The sequence below is a fragment of the Pongo pygmaeus genome, chromosome 3 (genome assembly GCF_028885625.2).
Source record: "Pongo pygmaeus isolate AG05252 chromosome 3, NHGRI_mPonPyg2-v2.0_pri, whole genome shotgun sequence".
Taxonomy (NCBI): Eukaryota; Metazoa; Chordata; class Mammalia; order Primates; family Hominidae; genus Pongo; species Pongo pygmaeus.
This window is the reverse complement of record NC_072376.2, coordinates 179,238,463-179,257,868: the sequence shown is the minus strand read 5'-3', so window position 1 is coordinate 179,257,868 and position 19,406 is coordinate 179,238,463. Positions and strand designations below refer to the sequence as shown.

At 34.9% G+C, this 19,406-nt stretch overlaps 1 protein-coding gene across 1 annotated transcript in view; it reads right to left on the bottom strand.

The window, feature by feature from the left end:
* Positions 1 to 621: 621 nt before the first annotated feature.
* TLL1 (tolloid like 1) overlaps positions 622 to 19,406 on the bottom strand; it is a 235,589-nt gene continuing 216,804 nt past the window's right edge. Inside the window, exons 20-22 of the mRNA XM_054486131.2 lie at positions 13,370 to 13,583; positions 4,940 to 5,190; positions 622 to 3,727 (exon numbers count right to left, since the gene is read on the bottom strand). Coding sequence (XP_054342106.2) covers positions 3,593 to 3,727; positions 4,940 to 5,190; positions 13,370 to 13,583 — 600 coding nt within the window. The 3' untranslated portion in view covers positions 622 to 3,592. The remainder of the gene's footprint in view (positions 3,728 to 4,939; positions 5,191 to 13,369; positions 13,584 to 19,406) is intronic.

The window sequence follows — 19,406 nt, the reverse complement described above, 5'->3', positions numbered from 1 at the left end:
ATATATCTTTAGGAGGCAATTATATTTTCTGCTTTCCTCCTTCCATGCGTGATTTAACAAGTGGCATCAAAAATTCTCCATAAGGCAAGTCTTATTCTTATTAGTAAATAATAGTTTCCAAATATTTGATAACTGTTTTAAGTAATTTATAATGTCACACAGGGTTATAGTCCTTCTAAATCTACACAAAGACATAATTTAATGTTTCTTTTAAAAATAAATTTTAACCTTACAAAAATAAAATTAGTCATTTGATGCTTTTAGAGATCTTTCTATATGGCAGAACAAAATTTGATATTTGAAGCTTACCACCAAAGATACAGCAGTATCACAAACCAAATAAAAGAGACTAAGATATTTTAAAACAAAGTTAAACAGAATTTGAATCTTATACTGTGACATATTAAAATGAGTTGTAGATAGCAAAAATCCAGCCAATATAGGAATGGGATACTTGAGGGTTTTGGAAACACAATTGCTTCTCATGCATTTCTTTTAAAAAGTTATTTTGTCCATTTAAGTTAAGTCACGATCTCCTTAATAAACTCAGTTATTTTCAAAATTGACTTTTAAAAATAATTTAATAAAATCAAGCGAGAACAGTGTTTTTTTGTTCTGTGTATAGTCAGAGAGGACAATATGGGAGTTAGGACTTTGGCAAATATAAAGCACAACCAATATACTGATGTAGGGTGGAAAATAATTTAAAAAATTAATTTAATAAAATGCCTGGAGCAGTAACTAACAATTATTAACAACACAACAATGAAGCTGTCTGTATTTTCATTTAACAACACATTTAAGGCAAATGTTGAATTAATATAAAAATAATATGTGGTAAACTGATATCTGACATGATACAATAAAAATTAATTTTCACGTTGAAGACCTAGTTATGACAACATCTCTATATGCCTTCTAAATACCTAATTTCTCAGTTGTGCAGAGCATAGCTCCCTGTGGCCTAATAAGATGTCAATCAGAATATCCAGAATATTTCTTAATATAGAGCAACACATTTCCCCTACCACATCAGGCAAAATAATTTAATATATTTATTTTCACAAAAGGCTCATACTAACTCCAAACTATAGGTTTTTTTAATTTCTAGTACTAATTCTGATTCTTAAAGATAGCTATCATTGATATTCTAAATTTCATGCTGTTCTTGAAAAGAACAAAATGCTTATCCTGAAAGTTTTACTCTAATTCACCCCTAAAATTTACTTTATGTGGGAAAGTTTCACCATAAAAAATCTACTATTTATATAGGTCAAGATTGATTCTATTACCTTTGTAGAACAAGCAGAGACTCATTTATATAAGACAAACTGGGTTTCAACATCTAACTTTACACTGTGACTCCGGGAAGGTTACATAAATTCTTTGAGCCTCAGTTTCTGAACTACAAAACGAGAACATGATGACAGTCCTCAAAGTGTAGCACGGAATTTAAAAAGAGCTAGTGCACATTCCTAGCACACGGGTAGGAGTAGTATAGAACAGTATAGGTGTTAATGACTTTTTCTCCTCTCTTTCCCATTTCTGGCATATTTTGGCTAACTGGAGATTAGTGAGAAAATACGGAAGAAGTTACTGGAATAAATCAGCTCTACTAAAAGGCTCATCTACATTGCAGGCAATAGTTATACATTTTCAAAGTAACATTCAATAAGATCAAAACTTGGTTATAAAAATGTATTTACATTTTACAATTCATATGCAAGAAATTTTTTCAGGGCAACAATTTAAGAAAAAAACAGATAAGCTACATCTGTGTGTATAGTTTAATTTTGTAAAACTGAAAGAATACACCCAATTGTATTCAATGTTGTATGCTCATGGACAGGTAACAGAAACAAAGCTACTTCATACAGTAATCTATATTGACATCAAAATAGAGTTTATCTAAAGGAAAGAGCCTTTTTTTTTAATGGGATTGATCAAAATTAGAAGTTCCCATTATTTGTCCATGAAACCTAAGGAAGGCGCTATTTCAAATGGAATTCTAGTAGAACTTGGCACATACATTTTAACTTTTCAACCACCTGTTATTTTTTACCTCTTGTAGTTTCACTCACTCAGACAATCACACTTCTACATTCATTAATTTTAAAAACACACATGCCTTTAAAGCAGAAAACTCATCCTCAAATTACATTTTCTACAATAAAAGCAGCACACCATATTTATATCCAATGCTTCAGTCATGGAAATGGATTTTCTTCATAGAGCTGTTAATTAACATACACTATTATGTTCAACATTTCAAAAGGTGTGTTTTAGGAGGATCTGTTTGATCATGTGCAAGAATTCTAAGGCATTATAAGTAGTTGTTCCACAGGACAAGTGTTGCCCTTGCAATGATATACTCTTGATATATTTGACAAGTCTTTAGTCTTCAAATGCCACCAGCCATAGGGAGACATTCGTAGTCTACAGGTGGGTTGGCTCAAAGGTCAAAAACTTGTTTAAAAAAAAAGTTTATGGAATAGCACCATAAGAAGTCTTTCAGAAACAAATCTTTTTTTTCCAGCATTGCATTTTGAAAAAATGAATCCCAGGAAAAGAAAAATGAAAGAGATCTTTCAGTTCTCACAAGACCTACTTCTGCTTCATTTCATTTTTAAAAAATAGATTAACCATGACAACATCAACAATAATAATACAGCAATAACAGATCGACAACAAAGGAAAGACAATAGCAGCAGCAGTAACTTGAGTAATGAACCATCCAGACAGTCATTCAGAAGAATCCTGCTCACACCTCTTCGGAGTTTTCTCACAAGGTTCATAAGACATCACAGGCTTCTTGGATTTGGTGTGAAAAGACAGCACTTCCAAAAAAATGAACTAAGTTTACCAATTCACTGGGCATTTTCCAAGACTTAAAGAACCGGTGTCTAGAATTTAACTGCAATAATAGACACCATTGACATTTCAAACTCATCAAAATGTAAGTACACTAAAGTGGTCTCAAGATCATTTGTGTTTCAGAGGTTAAGCTGGCCTGCAAGTAGAAATAATGAAGCTGAAATATCCCAGTTTCCAAACACCAGACACACACATACACATGGAAAGTACAAATCACCCTCAAAAGACTCCCATTTCACATTCACCTTATATGGATCTGGTTTACACTGTATCCAAGATACAAAGTCAGCAATTATCCTAAGACAACCAGAATACTGTTTTCCAGTTTATGACCTGCAAGATCATTTTATGTCCCTAAATCTTGACAAATTGTCAAAAAGAACACTGCAGGGTCACAGTTCCTGAATTAAACTGTCTGAATTGTGAGGCATCTATTTCAAGCTTTGAACAAAAGCTTGTAGAGTCTTCCTTGAAGTATATGCTGCCCTCTCACCAGCTTTATTAATACCATCAAGCATGGAGTTCAAATATCCTTGTAATGCTGATGAGGGTTTCGCTGGAAACTTCTCTTTTAGTACAAAGATAACTCTGGTCTTACAGGGATTTTTTTGTTCAAACTCTTTGTATAAAACATTTGTGCCAATATCTTCAGTTTTAAAAAAAATATGTCTTCTCTCCATTATGCACATTCCTTTGTGTTCTGACAGAGGTTTTGGTGTTATTTTTTGGTATGTGTGGTATCTGGATATCTTATGCTTTTGTATCTTATATGAAATCCCTTCTTGTTGATTGTGTCATCAGTGTGGAAATGAATTAAAACTGCATCTCCAATTGAATAAATCTCTTCTGGTGGCTGAAGGAAAACAAAAACAACAAGCAAGTAAAGAAGCAATAAAAAGAATCACTTTTTCTTCAATGTAATGCATGTTTGGGAATACTTTTCTTTGGAATATAATTTAATCCTCCCAACAACCTTGGAGAGTAGGTGCAATCGACTTCTTCACTTTATAGAGGAGAAAATGGGATTCGGAGAAGAAAGTGACATGCTAGAGCTCATGTGGCTAGTCGGTGATGTAGCTGAGCTCTGAACATACATTACATTTTCTAAGTTCCGGGCACTTTTCTCTCTAGAACTTGAGTGTTTTTCCCTAAACTTTTAAGCCAAGTTCTCTTGATTTACAAATCAGTAAAGTGAGGTTCAGAGAGTGTAGAGATACTAAATGTGTTTCAGAAGCTGCTCTGGAGCAGAGCCACTTCCAAAATCCAAATCGTCCATTATTTCTTGTTTTAACAATCTAAGCACGAAGAAGCTTTTTCGTTATATTTCAGTTGTCATTTGGGCAGGAGTTCAACAGTATTACTGAAGCAATAGCTACTGGTAGATGTTTGAAAAACTGGGACTATTATCTTCAGGACAAAATATGTATTCAGAAGACTATAAATATATAAATATTAATGCAGTGAATCCTGGGGGAAAAGCACTGAGAAAACCTTATGTTTTTCTTTTCCTTATTTCTCATGGTGACCTCTTCTGACCTGTACCTGGCACTCTGCACCTGCACAAGCGACACTCTGCAATGGAACAATATCTCTGTAGCACTGCCTGTGTACAGACACCAGTGGCTGACCTTGCCACTGCCGCCAAATATATTTTTTAAAAAGAGAACGTGAATTAGAATGGTGTGCATATTATTTTTTTCCTTTATGCTTTACTTTAGAAATGTGACAGAATTGTCTATGGTATGTGTGTAAATATGCTGCTGTTAGATTAAGTATTTAAATATTTATTGCATAATAAGTTAGAACAATGGAAAAGTGACAAGAAATTATACGTACTGATTTCATCGGTTTCACCTGATATTCAGGCAAATTCATAGAAGTGAAGTGATAAGGGTAGAGACATGTTATATTTTGTCAAGCCATTTATAATACAATGTAGCTTTTTTTTTTTTTTTTTTTTTTTTTTTGCAAAAGCATTGCCAACTTGTGAATGGTACACATATCAATCATGAATCAATAGGCATCTTTAATCATGTCTAGGGTATGCTGTTGGTGGTATATTTACCCCGGATCCACAGAATCGACCAAGCCCCACAGCTGTTGAATCGAGACCATCAAAGAGCTCCACGTAGTCATAGCCACAGTCTGCTTCTTCTTCCACTTCAAATGTCTGGAAGGCTAATTCAAGTCGAGAGCCCCGTTCTGATACTAACAGCCATTCACAGTCAGCCTGTCCTGGGTAGTTGTTATCACCAAACTGAGCATGTGAGTACAGATCTCTGGGTTTTGATTCTGCTTTCAATCGTCCACCACACTCTGCCCAGGAAAGAAAAATAAAATGAGTAAGGTCAATGAGCTTTAATGGGTCCAATTTAAATTTCAGTGTAGTTTCAGTGTAGCCTAGCCATTGTCTAACTTGTGTTTCTACTTCCAGCGTCAGATACATTTTCCATAACTGGAGAGTCAGATAGTGTCATGGGTGTCCACCCAGGCCCCAGACATGGACGACCTGGGTTGGAATCTCAGTCCCAATACCTGCTGGCTCTGTGACTCTGGGTAAGTGATGTCTTTGAGCCATAATTTTCTCAAGGGTAAAATACAGATGAAAATAATGGTACCAATTGTAGTGAGGTTTGAGAATTTAAAACATGAAAATCACTTAGAATCTACCACCTAGTAACTCCATAATTTTTAAAATTTTTCTACCTAACACTGTCTCTAGTCTCAAATAACTATTTTCTTAAAGAAGACGCCAGAGTATTAACTCAAGTTTAATCGTAACAATTTAAGAACCCCAAATGCAAAGAAGAAGTAACTTAAAATTCAACAATAGATATAAAACTCCTCTGCGTGTGTTTGTGTTACATAGAACTTTCTATATAGAATATATACAATAGTAGTATTTTACTTCAATAGAAATATTTATCTCACTTGATGGGGAAAAACCTACATATATCATTAATTATAATTATCTTTGCAGTTCTACAACCTATCCAATAATAGTCTGTGTTTATTACATGAAAAAATAGTAAATGCTCCTCACAGCTCCTTTAAAAAAGAAATTAATAAACATAGTCTCTACCAGTTATTTTTGAGTGACCTTTGTTGCTCAAGGTAAATACACCAACAAAATAAATAAGTGTGCATAAAACCTTTCAGTTAGTATAATTTAGAAAATAAAAGGTTTCAAACACTCTTCTCAGGAACACTTTGTAGTCAGAGCCCCAAAGCTTTTTTTTTTTTTTTTTTTTTTTTGTTGAGAAGAACTCTCACTCTATCACCCAGGCTGGAGTGAAATGGCGTAATCTCAGCTCACTACAACCTCTGCCTCCCAGATTCAAGCGATTCTCCTGCCTCACCCTGCCAAGTAACTGGCACTACAGGCGCTCACTACCACATGTGGCTAATGTTTTGTATTTTTACTAGAGACAGGGTTTCATCATGTTGGCCAGGCTGGTCTTGAACTCCTGACCTCAAGTGATCCACCTGCCTTAGCCTCCCAAAGTGCTGGGATTACATGCATGAGCCACCGCACCTGGCCAGAGCCCTACAACTTTTTAATTACTGGAGATTAAATAAAGGCAGAAAGCCTACAATGCCCCACCAACCTATCCAAGCAAGCATGGTGGTTAGGAGGGAGATAAAAGAATGGGATATGAAAAGTGTCAGGAGAAAGTAGAGTTTCTTTCTGTCCCTGTTCGTCAAGGATTGAAAGAGTTTCTGGGAAGCAGGAGTTTCACTGCTAAAATGAGGAACATCCCGGGGGAAATCCAATGTGGTAAGATCTGGAGAAGCAAACCCCTGGATAGCCAAGTACAATTGTAATACTGTCATGGTAGTCTGTGACCAGATAGTCCTTAGTGAAGATGGTTAGGCAGCTGAAATTCTAAATTGGACTTTTCAGATTTGTGTATAGTTTACCCATATTGTGGTTTGTTGACTTTTAAATAACAAAATATTTCTGAATTACGGGTATGGAACCCCTTTCACATATGTCTGAATTCATGTGTGCCCAAGCAAATCTATGGGTGTTGTCATAAACAACAGCAAATTCAGAGACCTTTGTGTGACTAACATATGAAGGAACTTCCAGCTAGGGTTCCAATCACAAGAATGACTTCCCCATTGGGCTGTGTTACATGGTGAATGTAAATGTAGCTCCATCTTCCAAATGGTAGATGAGTATCTCACACAACCTACTGATAGAGGTGCCACTATTACAAATGTATTTATGTGAGGAAATATTCCTGAAAGCTGGAATACTAATTAGCCTTGGGATTTTATCTCCCAAGTCCCACAAACTGGAAGCCAAGCATCTTCCCTTTCCCACTACAGTGGTTTTTTTATCTCAGTAACTCCAAGAATTATTTGCCCCTTCTTGGGATGGAACTCTCAGTCAAATTGCCTGGGTGCAAATCTGGCTCTGTTCTTTACCAGCTGGGGGACTTTTTTCCACAATTTCTTTTCTAAAAAGGGAATCATCCATAGTACTCACATCATAGGGTCCAGATGAGGAGTGCATAGGTTCATATATGAAAAATGCTTAAAAGGTACCTGGCATAGTAAAACCTGTATAAATTTAAGCTACCATTATTATTGTTATTATTTTCCTATAAGTACATGTAAATGCCATCATCTGTGCTGTAGGATCCACTCAGGTATGAAATGAGAAACCAGGAAAATTGAACAACAATTTAAAGCACTATTAATCTCCTATTAGAAAGGAAAAATTCGATTTTTGAAGGCCAGTAAAATATTTTGTGGAAAATATTTCTGAATTCAACATATAAATATGTAAATCTGTAATCTCATTTACAGATTTTTAAAAATTCTCCCTCTTCTCCAAGTTTGAGAATTGACTGATATATTTTGCTTTCAGCTTTTTAAAATAGCTTCAGCACTTGCATTACTTTTATTCCACAGCCCAGGAAATGCTGCAGCAGAGGACCTGGAGATCTGGTGCAGGCAGCCTTTTGTGTGTCTGCCTCACAGATACAAGTTAGCATCACAAAGACCAGGATCCAGAAGAAGCAACCCTCTGCCAGCCACAGCTTGGAATAAAAATCAAGGAAGAACTGAAGAAATTAAACAGAAGAGGAAAAATGACTTCATAGAGGCTTTATGAATCTGAAAATCACAGGAAGTTGTCTTTATGGAACTTTATTAAAAACTTCTAGAAAAATGGCCTACATTTAAAAACAAATGCCTTAAATTGCATTTAAGGACAACAAGAAGTTCCCCCCACCCCCGGTTTTGCTTCCGTTTTCGTTTATCTGTTGCAGTGCACACCTTCATTCCTATGGATCACCGCTCAAACTAATAAATCTGGAATTAATTTCTAACCATCACACACACACACACACACACCCCATGACAGAATTCAGTCCACAGGATGAATTTGTAAAGAATGAAATGAACATTTGAATGCTATATGCAAAAGAGGTGTGATTTTATTAAACTGTAATTACTGTTGCACCAACCTATAATATACCCTGAGAGAAATTCCAGAATAAAATAGGCAGCCTGAGGGCAATTGCTTCTGGGTGTTTTCCAGAATCCTCCCGGCCACTCAAGCAATGGTCAATAGGTCATTTATTGTAATAGGTCACTTTAAAAGATGATTTTTAAATACGGTGAACACATTTTCATCACAGATTTCATCAAATCTACCTATTCATTTACCAAGTCAGAAAAATACAAAACCAGTTATTTAGTATGTTGGCAATAGCATTTTTACATCAATAAAGAACAGCTGCCCAAGCGGTTCTTATAGAATTCTGAGAAATGGAAAATGAAGCTGAATAAGAAAGGTAACAAGAAGGGAAGAGAAGCCTAGGGTGAACTTCATTTTAATTTGGAAAGACAGGTTTGTTTATTTCCTGGTAAAGTATTAAACTCCAGGAGAAATCTTGTAATTTGACCTACAAATGCTTTTAGTGAACATTCCAATTTAATTGATTTAGATCGAATAATTTCCTTTCCAAAGAGTTTAATAATATATTATTTTATTTTTAAATGTCATTGACAAAGAGCATGATGTTTTATATTACAGAAAAGAAGTCCCAAGAGACAATGCTTTGATTTTAAAAATTATTTTCTCTCCATGTTTCTCCTGTTTTTCTGTTTTGTAGCCACATCCTCTTAGAAAAGACACAGGATTTTTTTTTTACTAAAGATTTGTTTCCTTTAATTAACTTATTTAAGGCTGGAGTAATACTGTTTGTTACTTATTAAAATAAATTTGGAATTAGAATTTAAGCAAACTATCAGAGGAAAAAAGAACTCTTTCCAATTAAGTCCATTTTCCGTGGACTTTTTTTTTAACTTGTAAAGAAAAGCAGCCATCATTACATAGTACAACATTTCTAATCACCTAGTTTAAAAATTCATAGTTAAAAATTTTTCTTGGGCATAAAATTAAAATTGTATACAGAAATATAAATTTACCTAAGCAAATTAAACTGTATACTTAAGGATCCATCAAAAATAGCTGTCCATATTCTAGAAGACAGTAAATAATGAATAAATGCTTTATACATGTAGCAAATGCTGACAGATATGGTACTGGACTTGGCTGTCTTGTCAGCAGAAATTGAAAGATAAATTGAAAATCATAAGTTTAACTTATCAGACTGTAAGCTGTCAATAGGCAGGATTCCCTTCTATTGTCTTAAAAATTCCCACACATTTACATTGTCCAAAGCAGATGCAAAATAAATATTTGATGAAAGAGTAGAATAAATGAACCTGTTAAAGAGACTTTGAGGAGAAATAAAAGCAGACATAAATAAGAGTATTTCAGCATGTATGACTGCTAGAAAGTAACAGAAAAAAGAAGTCTACCAGAAAAATTCCAACCTAGCTGAAAAAACAAACAAGTAACATAAAAAATTCTCAGAATAATAAAGGAACAGCAATCGGGAAGCCAGGACTCTAATTTCAACTGTTAATTTCTTATGCTATTTTAGTTACCATTAAATGTTTTAGCCTCAAATTTCTCATTTCTGAAATGACAGGGCAGGCTTAAACAATATCCATGGCCCGTTTTGCCTGACAAATTGTGATTAGGCTTCTTCACGTAGGTATCTGAATGGTTGTGAATGAAACAGGGAAATAAAATGAGCCTAGTCACATATACTTTGAAGAGATTTACTTAATATTTCTATAAAGAAGCATTCAATCTTCACCTAATAAGAATGACAGTTTTATATTCATTTTCTTCCTAATCCAAAAGTTTTACATGAGAAAATATTACTATAGTAGGAAGTACATTATCTTCGGAGACAATCAGAATTAGAATAAAATCCAGGCTTTGACACTATTTTAGAAACTGCAAATTAATCATCCAGATTTTCACTGACTTCGTCTGCAAAATGAGGATAATATCTATGTCATACAGTTCTTTTGAGGATTCAATCTATGTAAACTATGTGTGTATGCCTAAAATGTCCAGTGCATTCTCTACCATTGGATCACAATACATGACTGTAGAGAAAAGAAAGAGAGATCAGACCATTACTGTGTCTATGTAGAAAGGGAAGATATAAGAAATTCCATTTTGACCTGTACCTTGAACAATTGCTTTGCTGAGATGCTGTTAATTTGTAACTTTGCCCCAGCCACTTTCCCCAACTTTGAGCTCAAAAAAACATATGTTGTATGGAATCAAGGTTTAAGAGATCTAGGGCTGTGCAGGATGTGCCTTGTTAACAAAATGTTTACAAGCAGTATGCTTGGTAAAAGTCATCGCCATTCTCTAGTCTCAATAAACCAGGGGCACAACGCACTGCGAAAAGCCACAGGGACCTCTGCCTTGGAAAGCCGGGTATTGTCCAAGGTTTCTCCCCATGTGATAGTCTGAAATATGGCCTCGTGGGATGAGAAGGACCTGACGGTCCCCCAGCCTGACACCTGTAAAGGGTCTGTGCTGAGGTGGATTAGTAAAAGAGGAAAGCCTCTTGCAGTTGAGATAGAGGAAAGCCACTGTCTCCTGCCTGCCCCTAGGAACTGAATGTCTCAATATAAAACCCAATTGTACATTTGTTCAATTCTGAAATAAGAGAAAAACCGCCCTATGGTGGGAGGCGAGACATGTTGGCAGCAATGCTGCTTTGTTATTCTTTACTCCACTGAGATGTTTGGGCGGAGAGAAACATAAATCTGGCCTACGTGCACATCCAGGCATAGTACCTCCCCTTGAACTTAATTGTGACACAGATTCCTTTGCTCACTGTTTTCTTGCTGACCTTCTCCCTATTATCACCCTGCTCTCCTAGTGCATTCCTCTTGCTGAGATAGTGAAAATAATAATCAATAAAAACAGAGAACTCAGAGACCAGTGCCGGTGCAAGTCCTTGGTATGCTGAGTGCCAGTCTCCTGGGCCCACTATTGTTTCTCTATACTTTGTCTCTGTGTCTTATTTCTTTTCTCAGTCTCTCGTCCCACCTGACGAGAAATACCTACAGGTGTGGAGGGGCAGGCCACCCCTTGACATGACCTCTATTAAGATAAAATTAGATCCTCTCAATGGAACGTTAATCATAATACAAACACTGCAAATGGCGTGCATGGGCAGAAGTCATGCAAATTAGGGAGTTACGGAGTTTTACTGCTGTAAGTAACCTTGGGAGTATTATTTTACAGATGGGAAAACTGAGATCCGAAGAAATGATCTTTTCAAAAGTTTCCCGCTAGTTAAGGGTTCACTTGTAGCAGGAACCCAGATGTACCGACACACTGGGACATGATGGAACCTCAGTTATCCCACTTACAAGGGGTAAAAAGAGACAGTATAAAAGTAAGTTTTTATAAAACTAAGAAAAAAATAGATAATCTTAAAATACTATATCATCAACTATTTAAACAGTTTTGACAGCATATTTTCACACTACCTTCTTGGAACCTATGATGATGATATTTTCTAAAATGTGATGAACTCTGCGCTATCAGTGAAATATTGATTAAGTAATAGGATTTTATTTTTCCACCCCTTCATTAGGTGACAAGTTATAAGAAAAATATTCAAAGAGTAAATGTCAAATGTGTGGAAAATCTCTCATTAGCATGACATTTCTCTGGTCCATGTAAGATTTTCCTCATGCCATAATATTTATATTTATATTAATCATAAGAAGCAATTAATTTGCATTATTGATAGAAGACCAATTATTACTATTATTAATCAGATTAGTATCCTGGCAATATCTTTATCACAGACTTCAATATAAATCTAATGCTCATCATAAAATATACTAGAGTGAAAAATAATGTTGGATAATGGAATAGTTAAAATTATGAATTACAAAATCAAGCAAAAGAATAAAAACAATCAGCAGAAATTCATGACAAAATTTCACTAAAATTATGTCATGGATGAATTTGTATGTTTTTGTTTTGTTTTGTTTTGTTTTTTTAAGACGGAGTCTCGCTCTGTTGCCTAGGCTGGAGTGCGGTTGCGCAATCTCAGCTCACTGCAACCTCCGCCTCCCAGGTTCAAGCGATTCTCCTGCCTCAGCCTCCCAAGTAGCTGGGACCACAGGCGCATGCCACCACACCCGGCTAATTTTTTATTTTTTTATTTTTAGTAGAGACAGGGTTTCACCATGTTAGCCAGGATGGTCTCGATCTCCTGACCTCGGGATCCGCCCGTCTCGGCCTCCCAAAGTGCAGGGATACTGTGTTTTCCACCAAGCCAAATTTCTCCCGTGTATCAATCGTTTATGCATCAGCAATGCCACTAGGTGTCAGTATAAGCTAAATGACCAGCTAATATCTACATTTAACTGATACATTGTCTTAACTGAATGAAAAGGGGACATTCTCTAGATATTTTATGGAACATATAACTAAACTGTCTCCAAACTATAAGTAATGTTACTCTATATTTTTGTCTAAAATTTTTCATGTTTTTCTAAATTAAATTCTATTTCTTTAAGATTTCCAGAGCAGTTAGTTGAAATCTGTAAGAGTAAATTAGAGAGTAGGATTAGGCAAAAGATCATGTTGCATACCAAATAAACAAAGGAAAAATAGAGGCTCTGTCAAGTAGATCAGTCTTAAACTTATTTATAAAAATATATTAATGTAAAATATAGCTAATCAGATAGGTTATTAGATAAAACATACATCTTTAATATCAAGCCATTTCTATCTGTTAAACATAACATACAAATCAAACTGCTAATGTTAATATGAAATACATTGTATAAATATTTAGGTACAGTTCTACTTAAACAAACTGCACTGTTCTACTTAAACAAACTGTACTGATCACAAATCAGACAGAAACTATTGGGTTTTCCTAAAGCTCAACAACTGCAAAGATCTTTAGGTAGGATGCTGTGTGGTACTGCAAATATTTCACAAAGTGCTTCAATGAAATTTTATCTGCTATGCTTGGAGATTTATTTACAATCCTATTATTGAACCAAATTCACCAGAAGAGAAACCTGGATCTCAGTCAAAAAAAGAGAAGCATGACTCGAATTTGCTGACCTGTAGAATGTGTGGCTTGAAAGCCTTTTCTTTGAACAGATGCATCAGAAACAAACCGAACGAACATTTTATTTCCAGTAGCCACAAGGGGATCTGGTATCTTGTTGCCACATAGTCGTCCAAGAATTGGTGACTTTTCTGTTTCTCCATCAAATACTTCTAGGTGGTCATAAGCACATTCTTGATGCTGCTCAATCTCAAATTCACTAAAGGCCTTTTTTAAAAAGAAGAAAAATTTCTTTTTTAAAAAAACAAATCACTCAAAATGAGATAATTTTTGGGACAGAAATACATATCAATAAAATATGTTCAGGGCATACTAATAATTTAATACATTTAGAGCATAATTGAGAAAGATGTGAAGTCATTAAAATATGTAATCTCTGAAAAGACACAATGAGGAAAACAATGTAATAACTTCATATGAAATTTTACTATTTGGCTATTAAAACCAATTCTACTATTGCAATTCAATCTCAGAATTTAAACAGAATATAAAAAATGGTATTTTATTCTGAATTTAATCCAAAGGATTCATCAGAAAATTTCAAACAATCATATTAAAAGATTGGGTCCTTCTGGGTTTGATAATCATAGAACCCATTGAACATTATCCTACCCTTAGGCACTTAAACTAAACTCAATAAAGTATTATTACATTTTTACAAAACTTAAATGCAACAAATCTTCATAGCATAAATAAAAGGAGAATAATTTTCACTATATATTTCTTTATTTAGCTCTTACAAACCATATCATTAGCAAACACTGATAATACTTAATGCTAGAATATTTTTAATTTACTTTTCATGTAGATGGTACACTTATTTTAATATTGGACATCTTGGAGAGTTTGAATGCTTTGCTCTTATTTATGACATTTAAAAACTATTCTAATTTACCTGTGTTGTAATTTTCATCTGTGTGACTTAGCACATTTAAAATAAAAAATAATTAAATGTATAACATACTATAGATCACAAAGGAAAGTTTAATTGAGATGGACTGAAAATAACATTGTCCAAGCTATTAATAATTACATAAATTACAGGTTATTTGCCATTGCCAAAGGCTCTTTCCTTTCCCCAGAAAAACCATCATACATTGAAGAAATAAAGCCATCATTCCTACTTAAGTCTATAGAAGAAAACTAAAATATTATAAAGCAAATAAACATGAAAAAGTATGAAATATATTTCAAACTTTGTTAATTTGCTATAATCCCTCCAAAAAAATATTGGCACATAAATTTTAATATACTTATTTTCTTTGATACAGTTTTACTGAAGTGACCATAATGTTCAGTCTAATTGAAGACATACAAAAAAAAAGACTAAAAATTGCTCTGTCTCAGTGTGAACCCACTGTCTATTCCATACCACACTACATCACCCACTATCACTTCTGACTTTGGAGAAGTGAGGAAAGAAATGAAATAAACAATTCATATTAACTAGGGAGTAGAAGAAAGGAATGGAGTTACTTAACAGAAGAAAGAAAAGGGGGAAAAAAAGCTGATCTCTCTTTTGCCTCTTTCCACTGCACTCTACTTAAAAAGTAGAAATAAAAAAATTATAACCAATAAGCATTAGAGTAATTGTTTGTTATAATCATTATGGATGAAAAGGAATGCTTATTTCATTTGACCAAAGACACTGGCTAGTACAAAAAGACTGAACATATCACAAAGAATCTCACTGGAAAGAGAAGACAGTGTAGGGAAATACAGTGAACAAGGAGACATCAGTAGAGTCTCTTTATCCTGAAGCACAACATGCAAAGCAGGTGATAACTGAAGGAATGTGTCACTTGTTAATCTCTGTAACCCACTGGAGTACACACATTGCGCAGGATGCAGAAGATTCTGAATAAGTATATGGATGTCTGCGTAAATCTGTCAATGTATCTACCCAAAAACCTAGCTGACGTTTATGGCCAACCTCAAGTATGAAAATTCTACAGACAGGGCCTACTAAATCTCATTTTCTGCCTCTCATGAAATAGCAGTCTGCTTCTATTACCATTGTGTACATATATACATTCCTAACATCAGTTTGTAATTGATAGGAAACCACTATGAGAAAATTGGTTTAACCGCACCTAGAGTTCTTTATTAAATATGAAACTACGCTTCTGAATTATAAATATAACGTTATTTCAAGAGGAAAAACATTGGTTCAGGAAAAGAATATCTGAAAACCACTGCATGTTGAACAAGTATCTCTTTTGATTGTGATTTAAAGTCATTAATCTGTAAATATAAAGAGCAAAGAATCAGGGAAACCTGCTGCATAGAAGAGAGTATTTTAAGAAAGTTGGAGGTAGTGGCATTCTAAAGTATTTGCTGTAAGTAATGGCTAAAGCTGGGATCAGAATTTACAGACCACACATGTTCAGTTAGTTGATTGGTCCATTGAACACTGAATGAATGAGATAAATAGGTGACTATTTTTCTTCCTAATGAAATGCAGGATGTCTGGCCTAAATCATAACATCTGTTTAACAGAACGGAGCAACACCACACAAAGTAGCATTGAGCTGGTGGGCTGGGGGCCATTCTGACAGCTGGTCTGGAGTCAACTGACTACAGCTCTTTATCAAATTACTGGTGGAATCAGACTGAGTCTGTAAGAGTCATATTAGTCAAAGGTTCCATAGCTGACATATATTCTAGTGATGCAAACAACTCTCATTCATTAAGGTATTAATGAATTTTCTTTTTGGAATAGGTAGCAACTTGTTAGGTCAAATGCCAAGGCCGGGTGGTCCTTTTCCAGAAATCAGCCTGAACTAAAAGCTCCACCACACACAAGCAAATGTGTGACTAATTCACAGGCTGAGATCTCGGAAGTCTGCACCTTGTATAGTAGAGATACCCACACAGAGAACCTTCCATACCCTGTGACTTTACATCAATAGAAAATATTTCCAGGCCACAGAAATTTATTATAGGAACTCTTCGGAAAGGAAAAACTTCTAAAATATTTTTCAGAGTTCATGATGATAAGGTGTGATATGCCATTTATCACTTTATTCTACAACACAAGCTCAACCATGAATCTCAATATCTAAATAATAAAGAATGTGCACATTTCCAACCACCAGGAACCAATGCTGCAGAAATGTCCCCAGAAGACACTTAGGTTCCCGAAAAGTCCTGCAAGTTCTCAACGGAGACAGGATAGCCAGCAAAGCTGAATGTATAAAGCTGTAAGGAACTTAGATTTCCACTCAAACACTATCTTCCTTTGGTAGACTTAAACATTTTTCTTAAGTGTTTAAGACTTTATAAGTATTTGGGTATTAAAAAACTTTAAAGCATACTCATTCCATGATTATATTTCTATAATTTTAGGGTTACTAATCTGGGTTTTAGAAAGGCCAAAAAAAAAAGTGAATAACCATGGGCCCTAGTCAGAAATCCTAATGCATTTCCCACAAGACAAGCAAGCTAAGAGATTAAGGAGTCCAATTCAAAAGAAATAAAACTGAACTCTTGTTATAGGCTGTGGAAATAATAACTTTATTTCTGGAACACCTAAGCAAGCCTAATCTACCTGGCTGGCCCCTGGCCAGGCTTCCAGACGCTGTTCTCTCATATGAACATCTGTAGAGGTTCTTTTATTGAAAATACAGGCAATGGCTAAAGAATGAGGCCTTACAGAGTAACTGCATATATTCACAAAGGACAAGATAGTAAAATGATAGCACTTAATGCACAAATAAAATTTAGCAAGGGTGAACATTTAAACTAAAAGAATTAAAGAGACTGATGCAATTTGAGCAACTGTAAGATAAGCTTTAGAGGTCCCTAGTCCCAGCCATCTTTCACCTTTTCCTGTTCTTGGTAAAAGCTGGCATTTGGTTTCCCACAAAATATTTGAAGGATTAGAAGCCACTGGAAAAAAATGGCGTCATGGAGTACAAACCTCAGTCTCCTGATTCAAAAGAACCTTTCTTCTCCATGAGTCCTCTATAACTGTGATCAAATATATTTCTTATGGATTTATGATGGATAATTATTTAACAGTTGTAGATGTTTTTGTTTTTTAAATATCCCATATATAAAGCTATAACTTGTAACTGTATGTTATATAGCAAAACTCAAGGATATGATAAATCAACTAAAAATGATATAAGCACTTTAGCTTATTGCAGTATGCTCAGATGCCTAGAACTTTGTTTGTTTGTATTGTGTTTTGAATGAACATTAATTCAAAATATAAAAAGGTACCCTCAAATTTAATGATCAGAGTCTTTCAGAACCAAGACAGGATAAAAACAGGGATAACAGATACTTGTACTTACACATTTAGAACTTTGTCCCTTTTCTAGCAAGAAGACTTTTTTCCCCAAGCATTTTGGACTGCAATTTCTTTGTATTTTAAAGCTATAATCATGCAGTCAGTACCTCCTGATTAAATAAACACACACACGCATAATAAAAACAAAGCAAATGTGTTTTTTGTGTGTCTTGGCTGTAGCAGATTGCCAAACATTTAATGCCTTAAAACAACACAAATTTATTCTTCTACAGCTGTGGAGGTCAGTAGTCTAAATTGGGAAGGCAAGGTTGTGTGTTTCTAGTCTAATTCTCCTCCCCTTGAATCCTGGCCAGCCTTAGTGATTTGCTTTACCAACAGAATGTTCCAAAGTAACATTCAAGGGCTTCTGAGGCTTCCATGGCCTCTTGGGACACTTTGGGGATCCAGGACTGACAGAAAAGAGTCTGGTTCCTTTGAGACCGCCACGTTGCAACGGTCATGTGTAGGTGCTATGGTTGTCCCGGCTGAGTCAGCCTTTTAGCCCTCCACATCAAGATGACAGACATACAATTGAAACCACCTTGACCCTTTACATATGCTCCCAGGTGAATCAATCAATGTCACATGCAACAGAAAAGTTACCAGCAAAGTACTACTTAAATACTGATGACACTCCCTCATACTATGGGATATAACAGTGCTCATTTTAAGCCATGAGGTTTTGGGCTAATTTTCTATGCAGCAGTAGATAACTAGAACAGTCCATAAAAGGTAATAACTGCATTATAATGCCTAAGTCTCGATATACATCTATAATAAACTGACCCTGATAGTTCAGTTCTCATATTAATGTACAGTAATATATATTAGATTTAGATAATCATACTGTAAATTGAATATACATATGGTGAATGAATACCATGCACACAAATGCTCCTATCTCACAAAGGGCACATAGGAATTTTATTGTAATTCCTATTATCTATAACCGCTAGATCATCTAAATATCTTTTTGAGATTATAGTCTTATAACCCAAATTAACCAAAATAATTGTTATCTCAGACACAGTGAAAGAAGGCTTGTTTATACCTATCAGCCACTACCTACATGTCACTCAGCGAAACCATATATCAAGTTAGAGGACAATTTGGATTAGAAAGTACAGTAGGCTTTCAAAATTCATAAACTATGATTTTAAAAAATTGTCTCATAAAATTGTCTTCAGTGACAATTTTATTTTCCTTGCTTCTAAATTGAATAGAGAACATGTAGAAATCTTGTGCTATCCTTATACCAAAACCAGACAATTAGGCAACAACAGCAACAAAAAACCTGAAGACCAGTATCACTAATGAACATAGATGAAAAGCCTTCAACAAAATACTAGCAAATCAAATTCAACAGAACATTGAAAAGATCATTCACTATGATAAAGTGGGATTCATCCCAAGGATGCAAGGATGGTTCAACATACGCAGATCTATAAATGTGATGCACGACATTAACAGAATGAAGGACAAAAATCATCTGACCATATTAATAGAAAAAAGCATTTGGCAAATTCAACGTCCTTTCATGAGAAAAAAAAACTCTCAACAAATTAGGCATATAAAGAATGTGCAACAACACAATAAAGACTATGTATGACATACTCACAGCTAACATCATAATCAACTGAGAAAAGCTGAAATCTTTTCCTCTAAGATCTGAAATAAGACAAGGATGCCCACTCTCACCACTTCTATTCAGTATAGTACCGGAGGTCCTAGAC